General features: G+C 42.9%; 1 protein-coding gene across 5 annotated transcripts in view; it reads right to left on the bottom strand.

Annotated features, from left to right (window-relative positions):
• Positions 1-5,912: 5,912 nt before the first annotated feature.
• Positions 5,913-26,509, bottom strand: part of PIKFYVE (phosphoinositide kinase, FYVE-type zinc finger containing) — a 65,555-nt gene continuing 44,958 nt past the window's right edge. For 4 of the 5 annotated variants that reach the window (XM_068947966.1, XM_068947967.1, XM_068947964.1 and 1 more), the window contains 20 exons: positions 25,105-25,276; positions 23,535-23,713; positions 22,963-23,076; positions 21,566-21,674; positions 21,299-21,453; positions 20,539-20,629; positions 19,309-19,369; positions 18,516-18,671; positions 17,594-17,714; positions 16,329-16,424; positions 15,508-15,591; positions 14,769-14,857; positions 13,705-13,869; positions 13,089-13,148; positions 12,512-12,688; positions 11,656-11,759; positions 11,268-11,396; positions 10,134-10,395; positions 7,347-7,421; positions 5,913-6,387 (listed from right to left, as the gene is read on the bottom strand). In XM_068947966.1, coding sequence (XP_068804067.1) covers positions 6,272-6,387; positions 7,347-7,421; positions 10,134-10,395; positions 11,268-11,396; positions 11,656-11,759; positions 12,512-12,688; positions 13,089-13,148; positions 13,705-13,869; positions 14,769-14,857; positions 15,508-15,591; positions 16,329-16,424; positions 17,594-17,714; positions 18,516-18,671; positions 19,309-19,369; positions 20,539-20,629; positions 21,299-21,453; positions 21,566-21,674; positions 22,963-23,076; positions 23,535-23,713; positions 25,105-25,276 — 2,515 coding nt within the window. In that variant the 3' untranslated portion in view covers positions 5,913-6,271. The remainder of the gene's footprint in view (positions 6,388-7,346; positions 7,422-10,133; positions 10,396-11,267; positions 11,397-11,655; positions 11,760-12,511; positions 12,689-13,088; positions 13,149-13,704; positions 13,870-14,768; positions 14,858-15,507; positions 15,592-16,328; positions 16,425-17,593; positions 17,715-18,515; positions 18,672-19,308; positions 19,370-20,538; positions 20,630-21,298; positions 21,454-21,565; positions 21,675-22,962; positions 23,077-23,534; positions 23,714-25,104; positions 25,277-26,509) is intronic. The other variant, XM_068947965.1, reaches the window with a different exon arrangement.

Consider the following 26,509-nt stretch of genomic DNA (forward strand, 5'->3'; position numbering starts at 1 on the left):
TTGTCACAGTAATCTCCACTAACACCGTAATCCATGGCTGACGGTAGCTAGCAAGATGTGCGCCCTAAGCCCCATGCTAGGGTTTGCTTCTTGCCCCTGCTGCCTGGAGCCCTCTCACTCTCAGGCAGGGACTTCCAGACTATACCCCTCAAAAGCACTTAATAAATATCAAGAAATGAATGACAAAACTAGAAGTCCGGCACCAAAGCAAACTGCGAACCACATAACTGTAACTACCCATCCGTCCTGACTAGCACTCTCTACCATTGCTCTTGTCAGTACAAGTTTTCCTGTGTATGCAGCCTAAAGAGAATCCCAGCTGGATTCTTAGTTCTCTTCCATTTTCCTCTTAAATTTATTTTAATCATCTAAACAAGCAAGAATAAATTTCTTTTCCAAGATCTTGACACACAACTTCATGTTCATTGGGCTGAAGTTCCCACTTGGCTGACGTAAGCTCTACTGCACTGCAAAACCCTAATTACCAGAATATATGACTTCCTTATTTGTGGACCCCCTCCCGTACCTTGTACCAATGAATCATGATTTGGCTGGAAGTCTGCAGGTGAAATATATGCCTACTGTACAAAAAAAGAGCATGAATGAGCTCTGTAGCTTTTTACAGAGCACAACTTCAGCTGTATTAGAGTTACAGCAAATTCTCTCCCAGAGAATGGCAGGAAGCCACTGCCTGAATACTGACTAGTTCATAGGCATCCCTGCCTTTAATGATACATTCATAATGACTGGAGTCATGTTTTCCAAAGCTTCGACTGCACTATACTTCAAGGGACTTGAAGGACTAGTTAGGGAGCTGAGAAAGATTAAAACCTGAAGCCTAATGTCAGTGAACTCTGATACACAGGTTTAATTACAGAGATCTACAAGCAAGGCCTCTAACAGAAATTGCGAATAACCACTGGAAAGGATGTGCAGTGAAACCAGCTCTGCAGGTGACACAGGCTACCAGGGGATTGGTCTCAACTACGGAGGAAATTGTGGAGCGAAGGAATGGAGTTGGCTGGCTGCTGACAACCATGCTTTCATTTATTATCGCAAGCCACTAGGAGTTATGTTGAAAAACAAGCCTCCATAACCGGTACAAGCTGTGTAAAAGAGTGTGGTTTTGTAGGGTGACAACCTTGAGCCTCTAAACACTTAAGCACACCGGCTTTACAGTGTGTAAGCAAATAGCTTGCTTGAAACTCTGCAAGGCTTAGTGTGCATAGGATGATAATTCGTAACAGGGAGATTCCAGCACCGTTTTGTCTTTCATCATTTAAACCACTGCTCTCACACACATCACTTGGTGTGCAACTCTCACACCACAAGAAGCCGCATGGGCTGGGGAACAAGACACTAACAAGATGCACATTTGAGCTTATTCTGAGCTCTCTCCCCCCCACACACTTCTCTCTCTCCTCTTTTAAAATAGTAACGTTGTCTTGATCAAGATGGCAATGGGGAAGGCGGCCAACATCCCAAATCATGAGCTACATCGATGGAGAAAGCACCCTACTACTATTTTATCTTCTACTCTTGACTTCAGTACTGACCAAAAGGAATTTTGCTTAGAGCACAAACTCTTGGCCTTTACTGGGTGCCAGCAGTCCCATTTGTAAGGATTAGAGAAATGCTGTTCCATCAACCCTGCAATCGTGATTTTCATCATCATGCCAGACTTATGCAGTTCAGTCATATGACTGCAAAGCAGCTGGATTGATCTCCTTTCATAGCAGGACTCTATCCCCCCCTGTAAGGCACCGCAAACAACCCAACAGCACCATACTCAGTTCAGGAGCAGTACTGCCGTGTGCCAGTGTATCCCACCTTTCTCCTAGGCCAGGTATTGCTCACATCCCTGTGCTGGGTCGGCTTCTGATGAAGTTTCATACAGCAGCATATAGGAGAACAAACTCACCAGGCAGAAGTGGAGATGGCACATAATACGGACGAGATCCTTAAGTTTCGTATTTTGCACTTTATATAGTCTAGGAACCAACAATTCCCCTTCCTAAATCTCGTAACATATTTTTAGCTTTAGGAGAGGAGGTTACTATATACCAGGTTAATATGAAGCAATCAAAACATGCCTTTAACTTTTACTCCTCCTTGAATTTTTTCTTTACCTAATCCACTTAAGAGATAACTATGGAAATACCTGGAGATCTTTTCCCGAGGAACGTGTGGTCTGCCTCTTGGAAGCGCTGGGCCACGACAACACCACCACCTACTGGATGGAACCAGCGCCCTGTTTCGAGCTCTCTGTGCCAAAAAGCAGCTGGGGAGAGGTTGGGAGAAGCGCATGACAGGTTATTTGCACATTCAGAAACCACTGACCTGGAGAGCTGCCCAGAGGTCCTGCTCCGTTAGGAGAGCCAAGCTGTGTGGTATAGAGACATGACAGGAGTGCTTGCACTGCACACAGAGCTGCCGACCTTCAGCAGAGCAATTGCTGCAGAGCAAGCAGAGAGCTTAGCCTCCGATTCAGGAAAATAGGATGCTATAAGAGACATAACTGCACCACCACATGGAACAGATCCAAGTATATTTTAGTTCCTTTATTTGTATTTCCATCTATATACATTACATTTTGATTCTCCAAGTAGTCAAGGCAGTTACTCTCAAACAGTTCAGTACATCAATTTTATAAAATACAGCCAAACCAAGGTAGATTAGAAGTACATACATTATGGTACATTAAGTGCTTTGAGCAACAGTTAGTCTGGCCTCCTGTTAGTGAGCAATTGATTTGGTTTTGCTCATTCTCGCAGAGGACAGCCCATTCCACAGGTAACTCCACTGGAGCCCCGTGGAGCTACTTAACCAGCAAGAGTCCCTCATGTGTGCTTTTGGGGGGCCAGAACACAGCCCTGGGCCACTGCAAGGCATTCTGCTGTCTACGTCATGACTCAAAGTCATCACTTCTATCTGGGACAAGGTTTAGATGTTTGCCACAAGGCCTCAACTTGACACAAAAGAAAGAGCCAATGTAGCTCTGAAAAAAATGCAGTCTTTGTGATTGCAACCAGGATTTGCTTACACACATGCTAAAAATCGGTCACCAAAAAAAAAAAAAAAAAAAAAAAGGAAAACTACACTAATCAAAGGGCTGTTCCCCTCGTTCCCTCAGGGCACACCTAGGCATGCTGCAGGCCTAACGCAGCCCCGCAAGAAGGGTTTCTCTCGAACATCTCTTTTGCATGAAGCATCGCTTTCCTTCGGAGAAAGTTAGCTTTGTAGTAAGTGAAACGCCAGGACAATTCTTATTCTAAGAAGGGAACATTTGGGAAGATTTGTTCAACTGCTAGGATTTGAACTAGAAATGCTCACAGCTTTGTTACAAGGCATCCAAAGATGTCCCAGCTCCTGCTGACACTGCAGCTGCTGTGTTACCCATGACTAGCAGTTTTCTGTGCACTCCAGTCTCGTCAGGACTAGCCCATCAGCCACATCCTGACCCAAAGTTAGCTGCTGGTTCTAGCCCAAGATCACGCCTGAAAACCCCTCTAACTGCTATGACTTCAGCCCACGAAGGTCACAGTTCACACCTCTGGGCTCTGCGTTCACTGGATGCAAAACAGCTGGCCAGGGTGGACGGCTCCTTCATTTCGCACAGTGCCTAGAGCCTCATGTGGTCATGCCCAGTACAGGGGAACAGGAGCTACAACTGGATGACTGTGTTGCTCCAGAGCCAGCTGTTCGGGACTCTGGAAGACAAGCAATGTAAGTGAAGCCACACACCACTGAAGCAAGGGCTACTGGTGACAGGAGAGGGCTAGCACATCTCAGCTGTACAGCAGCCTAGCACAAATGCCAGGATGCTGCCCATATTCATGCTCCATCACTCATTCCACATACTGATCAAGAGGGGTAAAAATAACATATCCAGCTGCTGTTGGGTCACCTTAGCTGTTCAGGCGAGTCAAGGTTTTACGCTATAAACTTCAGGAAGGGAAGGAGGAGGAACACATGTAAGCTTGAACTGAGACTGGAACAGATTCAGGCTGCATGGTAGGCTTTCTTCCACATTGATGAAACAAGATAGAAGGTAGAAGCCACAGAGGTGAGAGTAGTGCTGAGCTGATGGACAGGCTAGTTCCTCATTACACAAGGCCAAAAAAGCCCTGCACACAGCTAGCCATCCCGGGAATGCATTTCAGCACAGGAGGCAAGATGTGCTCCAGAGGCAGCCAGTTGCACCTGAGGAGCTGGCTTGACTGGAGGGGCTCTGGGCCAGAGGAACCAAGCAGTACTGCGTCCTCTCTCCACAACACAGGGCATCACTGCAGCCTTCCACATGGCACCCCCAGAAAGAGGGATCATATCAGGCGGAGGAAGTGTGAACGCTTTCATTTCTGATGCTTCAAAGACATCATCTTTTCCTCTTCCTCTAGCGGGGCTTTGCAACAGAGGAGAAGGGGGCAGGGGGGAGAAGGAGGCGAGAGACGTCTTCCACTAGAGAACACAAATGAGCGTTGCCTCCTGGCACCTCAGACCTGAGCCGCACTGGCTGTTTTCAAAACTCAACAGTTCAGTTCTCACTGCCAATATTTTCCTTTCTCAGTGCTGCCCAGCTCGCATGCCGGAATAGGGCCACCACCATCTGCTGCAGAAGAAAATACTGAGCACAAGAGGAGGGGTGAACAAAATGCACGTTTCAATGTGCAAAATGCCCTAGTTACAATGAAGTTGGCGTTACCAGACAACTGGTCAGAATGAGCAAGTGGTCATAGAGGGCTCTGCTATCCCAGACTCCATGCTCATTTGAAGTCCTGCCTACATCAAAGATTAGAAATCCAAGGACAGTGTTCTTGCCTCTCAAACTCACATACAAAAACTCTTATTTACTGGCCTATATTATATTGAAGCTAAAAAGTAAACTCGTCACCTACAAAAACAGGTAAAAATTAATAAAAATGGAAAGAAGTGCTTATTGTCATATTGTAGAGATTCACAGATCTCTGCACATCTTATCCATCATACAAGATACCTGTTAGCTCAGGTTTTTCTTTTCACAGAAAAAGAAAAGAACATTGGTCTCAGTGGTGCAAAAATCTAATACTGCTGAAGAGATAGTTTTCCACCAGGACTGCACAGACAGTGTGATGAGATCTGGATGTTCATGCTCATCAGCATGTCATGAATGCAAGAAAACACATTTTTTCTCCTGGCAAGATCCGAGTATGAGGTAAATGCATTGTTCGACAGTCCTGGGGAACTGAAATGGATTTGAAATGATCTGCCAGGGATGTTAGTATCAGTAAGGAGAAAGTTGTCACTCCGAGTCAGTATCCTTCATTGCATCTTACAACGTAGTGCCCTCTGCTAAGGAAAGGGTTACCCAGCTTCGCAATTATACATAACTAAGTCCTGCTTAAACAGATGGGTAGATTTTTAATAACCCAATTCCAGAGATTTGGACATTTAGATCAAACTATTTCTATTTTTTAGGATCCAAAGGATACATTTGGGGTTTTGCAGTGTACAGATGGCTGTCAACCTATTTTTATGGGACTCAGCTAAAATGGAATTATGACTGATGAGGTTAGAGTTACACTGCAGTAAGATGCACTTAAAGATGCAGTGATTTAGAGGGTTATGGCATTATAGTTATGGAGCTGTCTTTTAAAAAAAAAAAAAAAAAAAAGGGGGGAACCACACCTGCACCCCCACCCCTCCAAGTACTGTTTACAGAAGCTAGCAAAAGTTGAAACCACAGAGTCTAAGCAGGCCAAGTTATTCATGGACCATAAACAGGTCAACTACAGACAACTGCAATGATAGCAGAACTTCAGAGTTAACTTCATCTTTCTCTCACTCACCCACCCACCCAGAGGGGGTTTATTTCACATTTGCAATACCACACATCCACTACAGAAGCATAAACTACTCATTCAACGCTACATACAGAGTGCAAGACTCATAGAGATCATGTACTTCTACGCAAAATTACACCATCATGAACGGGATAGCCTCTGTTTCAGTGCTCTTGAACGGCGATAGCATCACCTTCCCTACTGACAGAGGGAATGTCTCTTATCAATGCTCTTCAGTGGTACCTTACAGCTTAGATCCTTAAAGAGGCTGGGCTTACTTGTCAGTCTCCGAGAGAGGATTAAAGTGCAACAAGCAGATCTTACACTTCGGATGCACACGGTCAGTGCAGACATGGAATTGCAATCCTTTTGCTTACTGCTGGGCAGACGGCAGGAAGGGAGCAGCCTACGATATCACTCTCTTCTTGTGCTTTCCCAATATGGGCTTTAGCTTAGCAATTCAGGCCCAGCCCTGTCCAATGATCTGGTACCATCAGGAAATATTTATCCATAGCTTCACAGAACCTGGTCCGGTACAGTTCTGGAGAGACCACAGTTGGCATCTTACCTAATATGTAAGAGTCAAAAGCAGTTAGAAGTGGGCTAAAGAGTCCATTGCATCGATATGACAGTACAGACAGGGTTCACATGAAATCACAACATCAGACAGCAGTATGATGGAGGCATACTGTACAAGGAAGGGTCTTGGAATCAAGAGGTATTGTCAGCTTTTATTTTTTATTTTTATTTTTATTTTTTCTTCTTACACACCTATAAGACAAGTGAAATCAAGGCTTGAATCCTTAAGCACAGAATTGAGACGTCTGAGGTTGCAGGAACCACCTAGGCTTTTTATAGCAGCCCTGATTAATTTTCTTTCCCCTGCTCCCGTCCTGTTTACACGCCTTTGACTTTTTCCAATAGAAATGCAAATCTCTCCCAGTTACAGCTCCACTCTATAGACATGCTCTTCTCATCTTTTCCAGGTATCTCAGCAGTGAGACCAAGTGTTTCCCTTCCCCTCCTACTAAGAGATGGCCAATATTGCACAGAGGGAACCCCCCTCAATCCCACAAAAGCTGCTCCTGAGTTCCCCAAAATCAGGACAGTAGTAGTCAACCACTGGATACAGATTTCTCCACACTAACAGCCCAGGAGCATACCCAATCTTCTGGGCTGAGAAGGCATCTTCTGAAACCAGACAGCAAGGGCTTGAAACTGCTCTTGCTAGTATCTTTGTATGGCTGGCTAAGGCTTTTCTGAATATTGGATAGCTAAGAAACAGAAAAGAGCAGTGTGGTAAGCGGCTGATCATACCCCATTCCCAGGATTAACAATATTTAAAGGGTCACTCATGAAGACAGACCAATGCGTGAAATTCTCTGAAACTTGTTATTTCTTCTACTCTGCACGAGTTTAGCTAGTGTTGAAACTCTGCAAGGTGGGCAAGTTGTGGCTTTGCTAGCACAGCTATTGGAGGCTTCCAGGTAAACATGACCTAAAGTCTTGCTTCTGTTCTGAACTTACCTTGTCCTCCTAAGATGCCAGTTGACTTCACCACCATTTCAAGCTTTTTGTCCCAGGTAAAGGTGCGAATATAGTCTGTTACAGGAAGAACAAAAAAAAAAAATCCACACACAAACATGTCATATGTATCATAACCCAAATAACGTTCTAAAATTAATCTATTTCCCTTTCAACAGGGATGTCAAAGCAGTAGGCTTCTACAGCCAGGACTTCAGTGTTTATCTTTGCCAGCTGCCTCACTTTCTGGATAACTATGTCTGGATAGGGAGAAAAAAAACAGTTTAAAAGCCCAATCGAGATCACTACCAACTCTTCCTGCCTCTGCAAAAAAAGATTTCCCAGATATTCCAGGGTTTTTCCATTAACCATATTAGAGTTGTAAGGTTGATTACAGGAGTCACTTACCTGATCCTCAGCCCAGAAACACATCAAGACGCCCCACTTTGCTCTAACAGTTTCTGCTACCTGACCACCACAACTAGCAACATCAAGACCCGGGCACCTATCCGTTTAAGCCAGTAGTATTCCTCTTCATTGCAGCCACCCAGAGGCTTGATAATAGAGAGAATATTTTCCACTTGTCTTCATGAAATGGAGAATTGGAAATACCATGAGTGACCCTGAGTGGAAGAGATGAAGGCGGCTCCAAGAAGTAAGATTCAGAATTGCTTCCCAGTCCCCTCTAGAAAAAGTGAGCTCAGCCATTACAACAAGCATACGAACATTTTGGTCTGCAAACGTAAAGCTGTGGCAAATCAAATTTTTCACTACTGGATCTCATTACTCTTGTAACTCTTGGATACTCTTATTACTCTCAGCTGGTAGCTAAAAAGAAGAAATTAGATCACATAAAGAATGTAAGCGTTTGTCCTAACATTTGGGATTAGGCAGCTTTGAATTCACTAGTTCTAGATTTACAAAAGCCCACCTTAAGTATCCATGTGTTTCTCCTCAGCATGTTTTAAACAAAACTCATTCAGACCCACCATCCTTAAATTTCTTATTAGTTCATCCAAATATTCTTAGAAAATGCCCAGAGTGCTTTAGGGTTGTCACCATCAGTTTTGTGCACTATCTACTGTTCCCGCACGCCCCAAGTCCCAGATCCCAACAGAACAGGGCCTTGGAATAAAAGTAAAGTCCTCACAGCCCCTCACAGGCCTAACTTACATGTTTCTTCAGTCTGATTAAGATTTGAAACAGCTAGAGATTCTGACCTCAGGTTCAAACTCAGTCCACGCTAATGGTTTTCCATCCCCCTCCTTCCCAAAAGTCAGCTTGAGTACTGTAGAAGTAAAATGGTTAATGTCTGAGGAAATAAAATAGTTAACAGCTCATAGGCCTTTGCAGGCTTATCTAGCAAAAAACCATCTGCAATGACCTTGCTGAAGTCTGTGTTCCCAGCTACTGAAGGAATGTATTGTCCATAAAAAAAACTGTACTATCTGTTCTGTTGGAGCCACCTCTTCTGAAGTGATTCACCCCCTTTTTCTGTTCATCCACACACCCGTAGTCCTGTGAAGGACAGATCATATAATCCAAAGGTATATTACCTCTAACAGCCTCATTAGGGCAGAATTCATATCAGCAGAGGCCATCACACTGCTGCTCTATGTTCTCCCCTATAGCTATAGCAATAAACTGCTTCTGCTCTGACCTGAACCTAAATTGTATTCTGGTTATTCCACGACAGTACCTCATAAGTTTTCAGGGTAGCATTTAGAGAATGTTTTGACAGCCTAATGTAACAGGCATGTTCTCCATTTATGAAGATATTAGTGTTAAACAGGGTCCTTCAGACCATGAACAGCTGTTCTCACCACAGTGAGGGAACAGTTACATTTAAATGTCATATAACCTGTATTTTCTAAATCTGGTCAAACTTCCTATTGGATAGCAAAATCCACATGCACACAGGAAGCAGAGCCTCATCCCATTTACCCAAATATTTAAAATGTCTAAACAACAAGGAAGCATTAACAGCTTACAGTTCTTCGTAGCTGGGACTCCAGCTCTCAACTAAGAGGGTTATTAGAATGACTTTCAAGCTTTAGCAGTGAGATGGAGTAATCCAGACCTCTTGGCTTGAGTTCTCATCTGGAAACATTTCTGGGCTAGGTTTCAGGAGTATCTCATTGCAAAGAGTCATTACTACATTCTGCAAAATGGCTCCATCTCGAGTCTTGTGCATAAGACTAGTTTGCCTACCTAAAGATGAGGCTCCTAGCTTCAAGTCACATGTCAGGGGATTTGGTAAGGGAATTACCAGGTTGCCATCCATGATATTCAGATCAGACTACATGATGATAATTGATCCTGTGATGCTTAACATCTCTCTTTCATCTCAACTTCTCTCAATATTTTTCCTCCTCAGACACCTCCTCACAAGTTACAATTTAAGTTCAATAATATTTACACAGCCATTTAACCTTAAAGACTACACACAGCGAGGCATTAAAAAAAAAAAAAACCCTCCCTACTTCAACTGGAGTCAAAGTGCAGGTTAAACATCAACTCAGTCCTTTTTTCCTCTGCCTGACAGACCTCCTGCATGTATTCTTATTCATGCAAATGCTAACACGAGCCCATACAAGAGCTTGGGAGAAGATATCATGCCTCTACTCTGAACACTAACGGGAGATGGCAGCAGTATTCCAGCAGGGAGAAGGCAAACCCACCTGACCTACATCTCTGTGGTGGCGGTACAATTTTAAGAGTAGTACTAAACACCTGCAAAAGAAAGCAGCCTCACCAGCTGAAAGCAAGAAAAAGCAAAAGGTAACCTACCAATGATCCCAACCACCAGCTCATTGTTGGTATCATCACGACCCACCAGCAGGGAATAGTCTATGATGAGGTGGCTGGAGAGGAACTGGGAATCACTGTGTATGGAAGCTCTCAGCACAGCCTTGCAATGGGAACGGATGTACAGAGGGTTGTCCCGGACCATCTTCAGAAGGTTCTCATCCAGCAGGACAACATCACAGCTTTCCTTCCCTGTGTCTGTTTTAACGTTTCTATTCCGGAGGGAGCCCTTCAGGTCAAAAACCTGCAAGCAGAGAAGAACAGTACTTTGTTCTGTCATTCTGTGAGGTTTAAGGCTTCAACGTGCCCGGCTGCTCCAGCGTCTGACCACCCTTGCAGTTAAGGAAGTTTTCTACGTCTAGTTAGAATCCCTCAATTCACCCCCTCACAGAAATGCTCACCTTTTGAGGTCAGGCATTGAGAGGGATGGTGGAAAGAAGTGAGACTATGTAGTTTCAGATGTGACATTGCTATGAAATTCCTTTCAGCATCAACTCTATATTTGAGAGCAGTTTTCCCCAATAATTTCCATGTCCCCATTCTACTGCCTCACAAAGATCACTTTTCCTCTATCAAGAACAAGATTGAATTCAAAGCCTTGTTCCATGCACTAAGTGGTACAGGGAGAGGGCAGTAGGTTCAAAACTTTATTAGTCTGCCCTCCTCCAACCCCTGCACTGGCTTACCACATTTGTAGGTGAGGCCTCTCCTAGAGGAATTAGTCTGTATCCTAGTCAGTTTTTCTAAAAACTTTGCAAAAAAGGATTCACATTTGCCTAATTAGACTGACAATGCAGTCAGCATCTCAAGCACCAGAGATGCAGGAACAAACACAAGACTTCTAATGATGTATGTCTACACTACAACTTTCTGAACAAGTCAATTTAGTCATCAAGTTACTGAGGCTCACGTAACAAGAAAGAGGCACAAACTGTCATCTTTGAACAATACTAGATATAGACAGCATGTGCGAGGGTAAAAACAACAGAAAAGGCTACTGGTAAGCCAGAAACAGCTACTGGTAAGCCAGGGCTTCCTGCTCTCAGCCAGGAAAAGGACTGCACTGTAAAGGAACAAAACATTTGATCACACCTGACCAGTACACTCGGTTCTTACCTGAGCCATTTTCCGTCCATAGAAAAGGTTTTCCATGACAAGCAGATCCAGCTTTTTCTCAGTATTGTTTTGAGAGTTCTTGTAGCCAATTCGATAGACCCCAAGGATTTTGGCCAGTGCTGTAGGCTTCTGATGAAGAGAAGACATTGGGTAAGATTTCTATGTACAGGCAATGACCGACAAACTACTCAAAGTGCCACTGTTTCGTCTGCCTGTATATCACAGCTTAGAAGCTCTAGCAAAGTTTCCCGCTTTTCATCTTTAAACCATATTATTAATATAGCTCATACCCTCCAACGTATTTTCTTTTGCTTAAGTGAAAGGGGTTAATGGAAACTGCTACTAGTCTATAGAATACAGAATAAAGACTAAAATAAAGACTTATTACCTTCTGCTGAACTGCATTGATGATGTAAGTGAAGTAGTGTGGAGCAAAGTCGAGGAATGACTGGACCTCCAGACGAGGCATCTGCTTCAAGATGAATCTGTCATCTGTTTTAACATCAGCCAGAGGCAACAGGGTTACATATTGCAAGCGATGTATTCTTTGTTTTTTTTTTTTTAAATTCAAAAAGGACTATCATGTGGTTGAAACAGTTTGCCTGAAAATTTAAGGACAATAATTCTCTTAAACCCTTAGCTACAGAAGGTCATTTCTAGGAGCTTTCTTACTCCAGATATTGAGAACTTACTTTCTGGATTTCAGCCTATTAACAAGTCAGGAAAAGGAGATTGCTTAAGTTAAATTTACCTCAGCTACATGGGCTCCTTATACAGACAATAGAAAAGACCTACAGACTCTTCCAGAAGATAATTCAAGACTTGCTTTAAATAGGAGCCTAGAATCAGCCACTAAAAAAAAAACCAAACAAACAAAAAACAAACTACACTTAAAAAAAATCCTACAAATCAGCTATGGCATATGGAATAAAAAGTAGTGTTTGATAACGATACTTTTCCTTGAATTATACTGAAGTCTGTGTTGTCTGAAGCCTGCCTAAGAAACTACAAGCTTTCTGCTCAGCTTGTTTCCTTAGCTGCTACCACTGGAAGCAGAATTTCCCTACCATCACTTCATTTTTCTGTGCGCACAAAGAGAAGAACAATCTGACTTTGAAAACGTCAGAACAACTCACTCAGCTTTCCATTCTGAGTGACCACCTGACAGTGAGGGTCAAGAGCCCTCTGCTAGGGGTAATCAGGATTTAAAAAAAAAAAAAAATTGGGGGAGAAGCTGCTTTTACCCTCGGTCACATAGAATGCCGCTCCAGATTTGCCACCTCGTGCCTGCCAGGGCATAGAGTGAGAGAGCGAGCGGATGAAGTCTTCTTCACTGCTTCCCAGTATCACTTCACGCATCTTGTGGAATTCGCCAGCATAATAAATCCGGCAGTAGAACTTGGCATTTGCATCTGAAAACTCTGTAAGAAAAGGTCTTCTTGAGTAACAGTTATGAAGGTTTTACTGAAGTCTGGTAAAATTTGTTTTCCTAAACATCCCCCACCGCATCTACTGTACTTGAGAAGTTTGAAATGATAGGACTTAAATGGAAAATTTGTGGTTCAAGTTAGTTCACAGCATATGCCAATGGAAATTGTCCAAACAAAAGATCAAATGAAAATTAAAAATTCTGTGGGGTATTTCCACATTAGAGATAGATTACGATCAGTAAAAATGCCATTGGTCTGTTCTGATTTTTTTTTCCTTCCTGTGCAATGCAAAGGAAAATGATTTCATCAACTAGAACGTTTCTCCTACATCACATGAAGACAGGAGCATGTCAATTAAGACTTCAAGTTATTAATTACAACAACTACTCACGGAGCTCCACATGGGGATTCACCAGCTGTTTCTTCTGTCCATCTCCTCCATCTGTCTCATCTGAAAGCACAAAGGGACCACTCTCTGCAAGACTTGTTCATTATTACTATTACCCGGAAAAATCTATGCAAGGCATTACTTGTAAATTCACATTACAAGAAAACTATTTTTTTCAATAATACATAGGCATGGTTATGATTATATATGCTAGAAGAGAACAGTTGTTCAGGTAATATATAAGTGCAAGCTTTCTTTCTTCATTCTCTTTTCCATGAGCTGAAGCAATAAAAAATTAAACAGGAAGTGAGGAATAGAGCCTGGACCACTAGGTTAAATTCAGCTCAAGTCAAAGGAATTTGAGCCCAGTCTATTCATTGTCTGGACTATCCCTACCGTCTCAGGGGCCTTAAAGTCCCCGTTTCTCTTCTCATACGGCAAAGCAATGTTTTTAAGAGAAACCTACATTTGGTGCTCAAAACATTCATTTTCAAAGGATGTTGGGTAATCTTGGACCGTTGAAAAAGAAGTCAGGGCTAGAGCCCATTCTGGGCTTTAAGTCTGAATGAGGTTTGGGAGACATAACAGTCCAAGGCAAAAGATGATCAGAAATTGGTACCTTGAGGTTCTGCTCCTTGGTTTTCTGCTCCCTCTTTGCCCATCTGTCCAACCTGGTAGTAGGCACTGTCAGCACCACGCAGGGTCTCTTTCTTCTGGGAAGACAGGTCTGGGCTCTTCCCTCCCGTGCCACGGAAGAAAGACAGAACACCAGATGGTTTCTTTGCTACAGTAAAGAAAGAAGTTGGTATTGACACTTATAGAGGCAATTTAAAAAAATAAAAGCATGACTCATACAAGCATTTGCTATTGATTGCTGTAAACGGAGGGATGATACCACTCAACTGTAACTCATTTGCTATTCTTCAGGCAACCAAGGTCCATCAGGTTAGCTGATTTAGTGTTCTGAGTAACATTCTGGAATGCTGGAGTCATTTGACATAGCATGTTTCACAGGGATGGGGAATTAACTGCTTAAATCACTGCTACTGCAGGAGTGAAGCGTCAACATTTCAACTGCAGCAAAGACAACTCAGAACAGGAACTGTCACAAGAGCCATAAGTTAAGAATATAAGGAGAAAAAAAAACAAAATCAAAATCAAAAAACTAGAAGTCCACCCCTCGGAAAGAATGAATGGCATCTTGAAAACATATAAAGCAAATGTAAGTTAAATAAATAAAAGTGCAAGTTAATAAGAACATCCCTTCTCCATTTCAAAACACTTTAGTTAGCATCCTTTCAAAATGGGCAATGCCATAGTCAAAGAGGTCAGAACATGTTGTGGGTGGCTAGATCCAAGAATAATCCAAGTTCCATCACATAACAACAGATTAAAGTAATAGAAGATATTCTGATCTCACAAGAAACCCAATAAGCCACCAAGGACACAGACTTTTAAAGACGTATAAAACATGCTCTGTATTAAATCAACGCCAAGAGAAGTTGCAACTTCAGCACGAGAAAGTTTGGTAAGCCCACCTGGAAAAATTTGGATTTGGTGCTCAGGATACATTTTCCTTGTTCTAAGTTAATCCTCACAAGAGCTAGAGCTCTGCTTGTCAGACTTAAGTCTGCTCAACCTGAAATTAGTGTTATGAATATTATTTTGGCAAAATGGTCTTACGCTGTTCTGGTTCTGCAGTGCGATTTGAGGGACCCATGTTTGCCTCAGGCAGGCGGACAGGGCTACTGCTCTTTGGTTTGTCTGGCATGCTGAAATGGGGAGGAGGGAGAAAAAAAAACATGCATACGTAATAAGCCAAACAAATGCTACCACCCAAGATAATTTAATGCTTCACTTCTGTACATTTAGTTCTCCACCCTGCCTAATGCTAAGTACAGGTAAGGGAAGAGGATACAATTTAAAGTGGTAATGATGTGGGATTCTCCAAAGTTGTCTTTCACCTCCCTGAGAAAAGCATACACCCTCCTGAATCCGATTCTCTCAGGGCTTCACTTCAACTGCTGCTTCCATCACCATAGAGAAGTTCAGGCCCAGTCATTTCTAGCATGCACACAATCAGGGGATCAGGTGATGAAGCCAGCACAGCCCCGGTGTGAAATGGAAACTCGGATACTGTAAGAATGCGTTGGTGACATGGAACACATCAGATTCCACCATAAGGCAGAAGGACCAACAGAGGCAGAAGGACCAACAGAGGCAGAAGGACCAACAGAGGCAGAAGGACCAACAGAGGCAGAAGGACCAACAGAGGCAGAAGGACCAACAGAGGCAGAAGGACCAACAGAGGCAGAAGGACCAACAGAGGCATATTTTGAGGGCCCTTCCTCATCCTAGCTTGCACTTCTTCACCATAATGACTCTGCCTTTGCTTTAGTATACTGCAGTTCCTTCATGTAACCTGTTTGGCTGGAATCCTTCTTCAGAACTGTTCTTCAGAGATGCTTTGGATAACTCATCCAGGGCATTTCTGTATTCCTTGCAACTGAAAAGGGAAGGAAAAAAAAAAAAAAAAAGGTCAGTTGTCCTCTGGGAGTCTTTGCAATATGAGCCCCAAGTTTCAGTTTAGACACAACTGCCAGAAACAAACCTACAGTAGGACACCTTCCCACCACAATTAGTTGTTAGTTCTCTTGGAACAGAAGCTGCTCTGGATCATGCTGTCGAAGATATCCCCTTTTGCCACCCATTCCCCCCACCATGTCCACACGCACAATTTAAGAACGAGCTACTTCAAAAGCCTGTTGCCTAGTGACACATAAGCCCTAAGGTTTACTGAAGCACCTGGCTTGGAAAGCTCAGCCGTAGCAAGAGCTACCATGACTATACGCAATGGAGCGATCGTGTTGTGAACGCCAAGCTTTTGTCCCTTAGCTCAGTTGCACTTCCCCCAGGCTGGAGAGCTAAGGAAATTGCATTTGGAATTCTTTCCCTAACAGTGTCAGCTTCCAGGGAACACCATACTCAACTAACTCATTTTTGTGTACGGAGTTGGGAAAGATTAGCCTGAAATCCAGTTGCAGGTTGAAAAATGCTACTGACACGTGGAAGGCGCGTATGGACACAACTTCAGCTCTGGTAGAAACTCTCAAAGCAGCTGAGGGGAAAAAAAATTCTCCATTTGTTCCTTACCAGAGTTTATGCATTCCTTGCACACAAAAGCTGCAGAAGTATAACATGTGTTCGTTTATACCTCAGAGGAACAGCATATCACACCAGTACCTGAGAGCAAAAGCTATGATGGAGCTTGGTTCTTTCTCACAGACTGCAATAGGTACACGTTCATGTTCATACATTAGGTAGTGTTTATCCGGGTCACTGAACAAAAATAAAATAGGGAGAATGTTAGTAGATCATAGCAGTTTATAGAAAGCAAAGCTTAAGTTTTGGTCAAAACCCAAATTTCATCACTGCACTCTAGACACAAACAATTCCTTGAACTGCAAGTCTCAACACAGAGCCAAAGAGCCCCAGATCAGCTTCTCCCATTAGACACATTCACAGCTATGTGGCTAAATCTAAAAGTTAATGTGTTAGGGCAAAAAAATCATCACTTCAAGCAAGTTTATCATAGCAGAGAACCAGCTCCAAGCTAGAGGACGAGTCTATTTCTGTTTAGCAGCCACTGTTTCCACAGCACCAAAATCTGTTTATGCTTGTTTTGACTGTCCTGCAGCATGGCCTGCAGAGTGAAGCAAAAGTACAAAACGTGGACACCTCTGAACAAAAGGTTTAGGATACAAGTCTCCAAAAAGCCTTCCAAGTCCTTTTTTTTTTTTTTTTTTTTTGGTTAAAAACTCAATTGTAGGCCCCAACCATTTACCTTTTACCTCACTAGCCCATGGCCTCCACTACTACCCTGGGGTACGGTTAAAAAGAGTTCAACTCAGGCTGCCAAACATTAGGCTCACATCAAACAAAGAAGAAAAACTATAATGCACGCAGACCAAGTAGCTGAAAGACTTTCCAGCCTGCCCATTTTCACGTGGGCAAGGAACTTGAGGGCACATGCAGTAGCCATTGAACCTGACCTACACCCAGACAACGCCCACTTGAGTCCAACCCTTGGAAGAGGTCTGGAAGCAAAAACAAAAGAGGCAGGCATGTAGCTTTAGTAAGTCTTTGGTAAGGAAGGACATAGCCTTTCCCTCCCTGCAGCAGAGAAGTAAGATGACATGACACTCCCTCCCCCCCACCGAGGGGTTCTGGGGCCAGATGCCTGCCAGGAAGAGATGAAATAGATAACATATGCGCAAGGGTGAAATAGGAGAAGGATTTGAGTCATTAATAAGGAAAGAGGGTGACCTACAAACACCTAGAAGACACACAAGAGTCTCCTTGCCTTGAGGAAGATTTACAGTTTATTCAGAGGCAAAGCCTAGGTGATGACTTAAATGATCTAATAAGCAGAGGAAGCACGCACAGCTCTGTCTGCAATTGGACCAGGCTGCCAATTTGGTATTTCACATATATTAGGCAGTACTTACAAGGGAAACGGAATGGGGTTATAGCTGTTTCCAGGCAACAAGTTGGCCAAAATAGCTTTCATAGTAGACTTCTCCTTCACTTGGCTGTCTGTAGATCCCAGTGAGTGTCCATCAAAGACTTCTGGAACAGAGATGACTTAATTTTGCACCACAGAATGAAACTTCAAGTTGTGAATCTGAAAGGAAGCTAGTAGATCAATTTTTATTTCCATCAAGTCCTATAGTATCTGTCCCTAAAACTCTTCAATCCCAGAATACCACAGTTATTTTCCCCAGTTAGAAAACTAGGCCAAGATCTAGTGAGTTGCCTAAAGCTACTGAAAACCCGCAACAGACTCCAAGGCTCTCCTCATTCCCACTCTGAACTGATCCTCTGCCCTTGTAACTACACATACACACACTGTATCTCAATTGATGCATAAAGCATCATGCCTGCACTAATAACTTGTTTTTAGAGGGCTAACCGACTCCACCTGTGGCCTAAAGATAGCAGTGAAGAGCATTCAAAGACAGCATCTATTGTTTTGTCAAAGAGAAGTACTTGAGACAAAAAAGAAAGCACGTAAGGGAAAAAGAACAAGAGAGAGAAGCAACACTGACCTTAACAGAAGAGACAAGTAGGTTTCTTGCTAGTCTGCATATAATATATTTCTTTTGCAGCTGCAGAAGAGTCCTGAGCTATTAGCCTGAGGCAGAGTTTGAGTACTTGCAAAAAAAAAAAAATTAAAATAAAAACGTCTGCGCTCAGCCTGAAGCAGTGTACTTTTGAGGAGCAAAAGGTACTCTCTGTCTGCTCGCTGAAGCGACTCGTTCTAGCTATTATGCTTCCCAGAAATACCAAAGCTGCCATTTCCTAAAAGGATCCCACGTGCTTGCCACAGAGAGGCAGGAGAAGGAATACGAGACCACAGCTGAACTATACCTTCTGAGCTGCTGGTTGCGTCCTGTTCAGAGAGCGCGTTGGCAAAGGATGAGCCACTGGTCAGCTGCTCCGACACAACCTCTGGAGGGGTGGGCAGCTGCAGATGGGTGGAGCCTGTGGAGCTCTGACTGGATAAAGTGGTCAGGAAACGATCCTCTGAAAGTACAAAGAGAGTGAAGGACACAGGAAAGCATTTCACATGGCTGATATTCACAGGTGATATTGCTTGCCTCCAGGCCAAGCCATCACCAGTCTCTACTTCCCATTTTTTACGTTTTTATTTTTTTTAAACTTAGCAAGCAGGGAGGACCACCCAGAGGAAAGGAACTAGCAACAAATCAGTGTAGCACATAACCTCCAGAAAATGCATAGGCTTATCCCCCCCCCACTTCAGCCCCCACACTCTCAGTATGCCTCACAGGTAAGAGCTCTCAGCACCTATAAACACTTCAGAGAACAAGCTAGACGCGTTCCCCAGATTGCGTGCAGCTATTCTGTTATTTAGAAAGACTCAGAAATTGTTTAACTGTGATTAAGTTCAAAGGAAAAACCCTTGATGGCCAATTTAGCCTCATTAGTAACACAGCCCCACATTAGAAGCAGTTTGCTTTTCATAAAGGTAAACTAGAAATCGGTTTATTTCCATCTCGTGCAATGGGGATTCACTGACAAACTTGGCAATTTAGAGGAAAAAAAGGCTGCCACGTCATGTCAGAGAAAAGGTTACAGCAAGCTTCTTTTTGGTTGCTTAAGAAAACAACAACAAAAAACAAACAAAAATCCCACAACAGACCTTTCTCTCCGTTTTGCAGTGCTGGAGAAACATTGCGTGGAGAAGCATCCATACTACTGATCTAAAAGGGTAACAAAAGATCAATGTTGATGCCAGGCTCTTTACAGCTTTATGCCTTCCCCTCTCTGCGAGACACTTGCAAAAGCAAACTTGCTGCAGCAGAGTGCTCCCACCCACCATTTCCAGCCTCAGCACCACCACTATATCTGTCACTGCATGGAGGAGACAAGGCACAGCATCCCAGCTACTCATGACTGCTATCACCTCTGTATGCTGATTTAAAAACAGAACTCCTTCTCTGGATAAGCCTACTGGCAGCTGGATCAAGGTTAAACGCATTTCAGCACTGAAAAGTACTAGGTAAGTGAAAAAGACACATGTACACGCAGCAGAGCAAATCAGGGTCTCAGAATGAACGAGAGCTACCCTCAAGGTCCTTTAGCACACTTTGCTTAAATTAGAGCTTTTAGGAGTTCAGCCTTTCTATATGATACTTACTATTGTATCGTCTTGCAGTCCGGACATTTTCACACAGTACCAGCTCCCAAAAGGGAGGCTGACCAGCACACTGGCAACTACTAGTCCCCCTAAGCAGGGCTCCCTTTGGGAGGCAGCAGTTCCAAAATCACTTGCACTTTCCCCTGGCCAGATGCCACAGGACACCTCACAAAGCAAAGGGGAACCTGCTGATTTATTATCAGTATTGCCTGTGTTCCTTGGTCTGCTTACACCACCCGTATCTCCTGATGTGTTTTTGGCCTTTTCCTCTTCAGAGCTGAGCGCCTATAAACCTGATAGGTGACAGTCACTGTGCCATTTTCTCTCACCCTGCTTTCATCCTATTAAGGCTCTAGATTAATCAACTGATTTTATCCAAATCTAGAGCCTAACACAACGACTTCGAACCTGTCTAGATGTACCCTTGACACTGAGGCCAGTTCTGTGCTGTCATTATTCACGTCAACAGTACACGAGCATGTGCGCACGCACACACAAATATCAAGTGCTATTTATACTCAGTCTTTATTTCTGTATAATATAGCTCTAGGTTCTCATCTTAACAAAAAAAGAAAAGATGCATGTGTTCACATGCAATTTAAGCTTTTACAGATAAAAATTTCACGATGCAGTGAGAAGAGTTTACTCAATATGAGTGAGGTGAAGTCAGTTTTAGACTATTGTGATCTACCAGAGCAAAGGTAGAATTAGCTTTCAGTCTGCTGTCAGTACCTTGCTTTCTTCACCTTGCCTTAGTCTTCCAGGGCTGGGTGGCACTGAGGGACGTTTTCTCCCTTTCTCTTGTTGGAAGAGATCCTGCAATCTTAAAAACAAAACCACCCCAAAAATAGGTTACATGCGTTAGCTGTGAAAGCCACAGACTATGAAGATTTTCCATACTGCAGTACAGCCAAGCTGACCTTCACAAGTCTTTACTGCAAACTCAGATAGTTGCTAACACACACCAAAGCCAAGTTTCAAGTGACCACAGACAGAACTTTTCCTCGTGCCTTGAGGAATACTATAGCAGCAGGAGTTGCGCCAAACACCAAACCCCAGATGGCTTGCAGAGTGAGAGGGGAGAGTTCTCATAAGAACAGCAAGGTAAGTTGTCTAAAGCATTTCTTTTGACATCTGCTCAGCTGCAAGATTGTTTTACTGAACCAATTGCTTTCACATACACTCCTCTCTTCCAGTCTTTCGCTTCTCTTTCAATTTGTATTCAAATGACACTTTCTCTTCTCAGATGCAAGCTGAGTTCAACAACACACAACATTTTTATTATCTGGCTTTTAATTAAGGATCTTCTGTTCCAGTCAATCAGCTCTGTGGTCTTAAGCAGTAGAGAACATCCAGCATAAGCTGTCATAACACCCTCTATATAGCAATTGCGCTACAGGGAAAGACAGAAGGGAACATAGAAGATTCTCTTCCCTCCTGCAAGCAACATAGTACCAGTGTTGCTCATGATTCCAACATTTGTTCTCCTTACCTATTATTCCAGGCTTGCAGCATCTCACAGAGACCTTGCTTCTTAGCTATCAGAGACTCAAAAACAGACTGCAGCTGTTGAGGTGTGTCTAATGATGACGAAAGCAGCCTCGCTTGTATCTTCTCAGTCCAGTTCCGAAACTCCCCTTCTTCCATCTGCCAAGAGATAAAGTGTCGATATTCTGTCACCAGACATGACACTCGACCAGAGTTCCTTCCTTGCATGCTTTGCAGCCTATGCTCTGCTGGTGCAGAAGCAGTCCATTACCTCTTTCTGCGCAAAGAGGTCTTCCATCTTCTCTTCCCTGCTTTTGCTAAAAGTATCTGTTTTCAGAGAAGCAAGGCGATCATCAACAGCAAGATACACTTGTGACACCCTGTCAACAGAGATGCAAAGAGTTAAGCTATGCTTACTTAAAACATCATCTTAAACGTTCTTTCATAGAAGTCTGAATGTGTTTAAGGTTAGAGTTTCACAATACAAGAGACAACATAAGACAGTCTTCCACACAGTGGGCTGTCCCACTGAATATACTGGGAAAGTTGGGAAAAAAAAAAAAAAAAACCATTAGCATAGCAGAACCCTCAACTGTTACACACACTTTAACATTCTTCTCCATTGCATATTCTTAGCAATGAAAGACGTTAGAAAGGTCATGAATGCATTACTATCAAAGTGAACCGTTACGTCATCTTGATCTCAGAAAAATCTAGGTCTACAAGCTACACTTCCACCAGCAGCGAGTACATTTATATCAGTCCTAAACAAAGCTTCACAGCTCCTAAGTCAGGCAGGCACAGAAAGACTAGCCATACAGGAATGGTACCACTAGAAAGAACAGCAGTCAGATTGGATTTAAAACAGCTTCCTCCCATGTCTGTCTCCCACCTTTTTGTTCCTGCACTTAGGAGGTGGCTGGGCCTGAGGCAGTTTGCTCACACTACAAAAAAGGTACCTGATTAAACATTATCATCAGATTGGAAATCCAAAGGCAACATTTCTCACACGCTTAATTGCCACATAACCAATATAATGAAAATACTTCTGTTCAGATAACAGATTTGAGCAATATCTTCTTCGCAGTTTTTCTAGGCTGAAGTCAAGATACACACTGTCAGATGGTCCTTCCAAAAAGGCATGTTAGAGCAAGGATACAAAGCACTACCTGTAGCTTTTAGGTTAAGCCTTCAAGGACCACTCCCTCTGATCCATTTTTAGGATTAGAGAAAAGAATTAGAACGGTTTTAGCTATGGTTGAGAAGGCATTTCACAAGAGTGAGGTTCCAGACATCAGCTGACAGTCAGTCTTCCAAGGCCTACTTGGCAACGTAGTTTAGAAACACACTAGATCTCTCAGATATCAGTGCAATATTGAGGGATGGAGAAGAAAGAGATGACTCTTGATTTCTAACGGCCATGTTTAAGCCAAACTGTACCAGATGAAGAGATGTGAGGGACCAGGACAGACAGAGCAGATAAAGGTGAGAAAGAAGGTTCCAAAGCACCCTCACTTAGGACTGTATGTGCCTATAATTCTAAGCATTTTAAATCATTACTTTTCTATTAAATAATCAATATTTAGCAACTGTCTTGTTTCTACTAGCAAGAATGGTTTTTATGTGTTCTACTGATACAAGTCCAAAAGGCATGAAAGCAAAGCTCACTTTTGAGAGAAATCCTTGAGATCCTGCAAAATAGTAACTTTTAACGGAGCTTGTCGTTTGATGTAGATTTTGGGGAGCGGGACACACACCTCAAGCAGACGGATCGGAGAGTAGCTGAGAAAATAAGAAGACGGCTGTTAACAAAACTCTCCCCATATAGTACTTCCGTGCCATGTTGCAGTTTGTGGCTTCATATGAGATAGGCACTGCTGATGCTTCCAGGGCTTTAATTTTAGCAGCAAGTAACAGCACATTAATTTATCTGAACATGCTGCAAAAAATAAAATTCTGGAAGTCTTATAGACTAAATAGGGAGAAACGTTCTTTAAAACGGAGATCACACATTATTGCCCTTCTATATCATGAATTGTAACCATCCCTTCCTTTGGATATTGCGTACCCCATGTAGAGCAGTGATGGCACCCACACCTGCACCCCTGCACTTACGGTTATAGCACAGTCACACTACCCCATGCTGCATTCAAAGTGAAGGACAGACTTGAGGAATCCTTACTTGACCATATGCTTCACATAGTGCTAGACAAAGAAAGGTTTCTAGCAATAGACCTCACCTGAAAGATGCCACCATCTGATTATAGGAAAAATACTGATGATAGTCATGGTGAATGGAGTGACCACACGGCTCTGCATTGGCCCTTCGAGTGTACTGGTGCCCGTAGAATCTCAGCTCGAGGTATTTTGCAAAAGACATAGACCAAGAATCATTGGAAAGTGGGACAACTGGAGTCACCTGAAAATGGAAAGCAAAATGTCTTAATCCTGGGCCTGAAGGATGAAATTAAGGACAGAGTAACCTAGACAGCAATCTAGTATGTCTAGTACCAGAAGCATTCATGACTATGAGACATACCAACAAAACTATGGTGTCTATAGGAAGCGAAAGGCAATGTATACGTAGTTAAAATAAACCGGATAAGCAGCAATTGCTAGTCAGAGATGACTGCAAGTGCTAACTTGAGGGAGTTTGAATACATCCTTGATGCAAGCTCATATTCAAGATGTCATTTCTCTGCACAAGGAGGATTTCCAGCAGCACATGGTCAGTGGCAATGATTTCATTATACACTTCTTCTGTGGCCATTCTTTAACTAGAAATACATTGGTATTGCTCTGCAGTGTATTTCAACTTCAGCAGTGCTTGCAAAGTTAGAGTAGCCACCAATTTATACATACCTAATAGCCACAAACATATTAGTGTTTACATGAGTACACTGAAATAAAAGGTTATGGAACAGGCACATACATAGCAAAATAGGGCTCGCCTTCAGCAATTAAATTAACTTCCTCCAGATATCTTTAAATCCAACACCCATGTTTAAGCTAGCATTAAGTAGGTGAATTGAGTCATTCACATTGGTAATTACAATGTTTTCCAGTTTGAGGCACTAGGTGAATATTGTTTAATTAAGTTTTGTTCTTGTCCCTTTGAAGGCTCCTAAGTTTTACAATAAGTTTAGCCAGAGATGAGCATCCTGCTGCTAATGTTTTCTGCGCTAAATTACAGAAGTCTCAGATAATATGCAATCTTACTATCTTGTGGTTTTCAAAACAATCATTCATCTGATGAAAATTTTCTTTACTTTCTAGGCTCTACTAAAGGAAGTCTAGACATTACATCAGTCACTCCTGACTCAGTGCAGACTGCCCAGCCTATGGCAGATCACAAAGAATACTAAGTGGTTTTAGCCAATTACTAAACTAGCAGTTCTTAGCGTCTGCTCTTCCCTATATACACATTCTTCAGTTGCTTTCACGGCTTCACTTCCGGCAGTGGACCACAGTCTTCCCCTTTAAGGGGACAACTCCAGTCTTTCCCTCCTGTGTCAGCAATTCACTTACAGCAATATATCAACTCCAGTTAAACCTATCCTGTCAGCGCAAGGTTTGACTCTCTCCAACAGGGTCACAATATACAAGACTTTTCACCCTCAGATGCAATTCTGAGAAAGGAATTTGTAGACACACGAACACACTTATATCAGTAATACGTTTTGTACTAGTTTACCCATCGCTCCAGGAATGAGCACTTTCTCAAAAAAAACGTTGCCTTTCCGTACAAGGCCAGGCACCATAGGAATACCACAAGTGGAACAGCAACAGTTCCTAAGTCTGCATCCTTACCTGTTTGCACAGTCTACACCAGGAGTAGGTAAGAATCGTGTGCTGGTATCCCGGGACTGGGGAGTCCAGCTCCTTTAGCACAATTTGCACACAGCCTTGCCCATGGACAAAACGACGAATGTGGTGCACCATTGGGGTTTCACAGAACATGCTGGGGCACTGGTAGGAAGGCCTTAGAAAGAAATATCGCGACAGTGATAAATCATCATATGCTAGGCACTCTTAAAGAACTGATTCAACATATTGGTACCATGGCATTAAAAGGCATACTAGACCTTCACTGTAAAAGTTTACTAAGCTTTAAGTGAAGACTGTTTCTGCAGAGGGAAGTGCGCTCATTTAGGAGCGGCATGTAGGGAGGTTCCCCTGCCAGCAATGGCTGTGCAGATCCCAAAAGCAGTGCCTGGGTATCGGTGGATATCACAACCTTTCTAGGATAACACTGACTCGACCAATGTATTCCATATAGTCCACAAAATAGGGATCAAGCACCAAGAAGTGCTTGGCATCAAATCAGAACAGCTCTTAGGAAGCATCCCAGATGAAAGGCTACTGGGGACAAAGATGTACCAAAGAGCCTCTAAAACTTTAATGTTTCAGCTCCTGAAGGACGAGATGAATAAACTGTTGCTATATCACCTCTTCAAACAGACGAATTCATTACTTCTCTTTGGATGGGTGTCTTCCAAGTCACATAGCAGAGACTCCAATATCAGAAAAACAAAAGATGAATCCTTTTGACACAAAGGTGAAACAGGAAAACCTTTAAAGTAGCAAGAACGTATAGTCCAGATCCTCCTTGTTTAAGGGGGGGGGGGGGAGGTGGAGGGGAGGGAAGAGAAGGGCAGGAGTCCCAAGAGTTTTATTTACTGAAACTGCAGAGAATATTGAGAGGGGTTCACTCTAGCACAGGAGAGCTAGGCAGCAGAGAGAAATAGGAACCTGAGGCAGGCTAAGTTCCTCTTTCCTATTGTCTAGCACAAGGTGAACTTGTCCCTCCAGAGAAGTTTGAATACTAGGCACATTTTGCTATTGCAAAGGGCCAGTGCAGAGAAGAGAGCAATTTTGTTTTGTGAGAACCCACAAACTACCTACACAGCTTCTCAGCCTGCTGAGACTTTGCATGCAGCTCTGGTAGCAAGCTAGTACTGAACAGCAGCAACTTATATCCCAGACATACGAAACAAACCGCATGACATTTTGCCAGGGATAAAAATGTTTGGCACCATTTATATTAGCATCCTGGGAGATATGACAAGACCTTACTTACCTCGCATCCGAGCATCTTGTTCGGATGACACTGAAGGAGCAGGTTTTTTTTCCTTAATTTGTATGAAAGTTCCAATTGGAACCCCATAAAATTTTGATTGGTACAATTACTTGCCTTGAAAAAAAAACTATTTGG

This window comes from Struthio camelus, chromosome 6, assembly GCF_040807025.1.
Source record: "Struthio camelus isolate bStrCam1 chromosome 6, bStrCam1.hap1, whole genome shotgun sequence".
Lineage (NCBI taxonomy): Eukaryota > Metazoa > Chordata > Aves > Struthioniformes > Struthionidae > Struthio > Struthio camelus.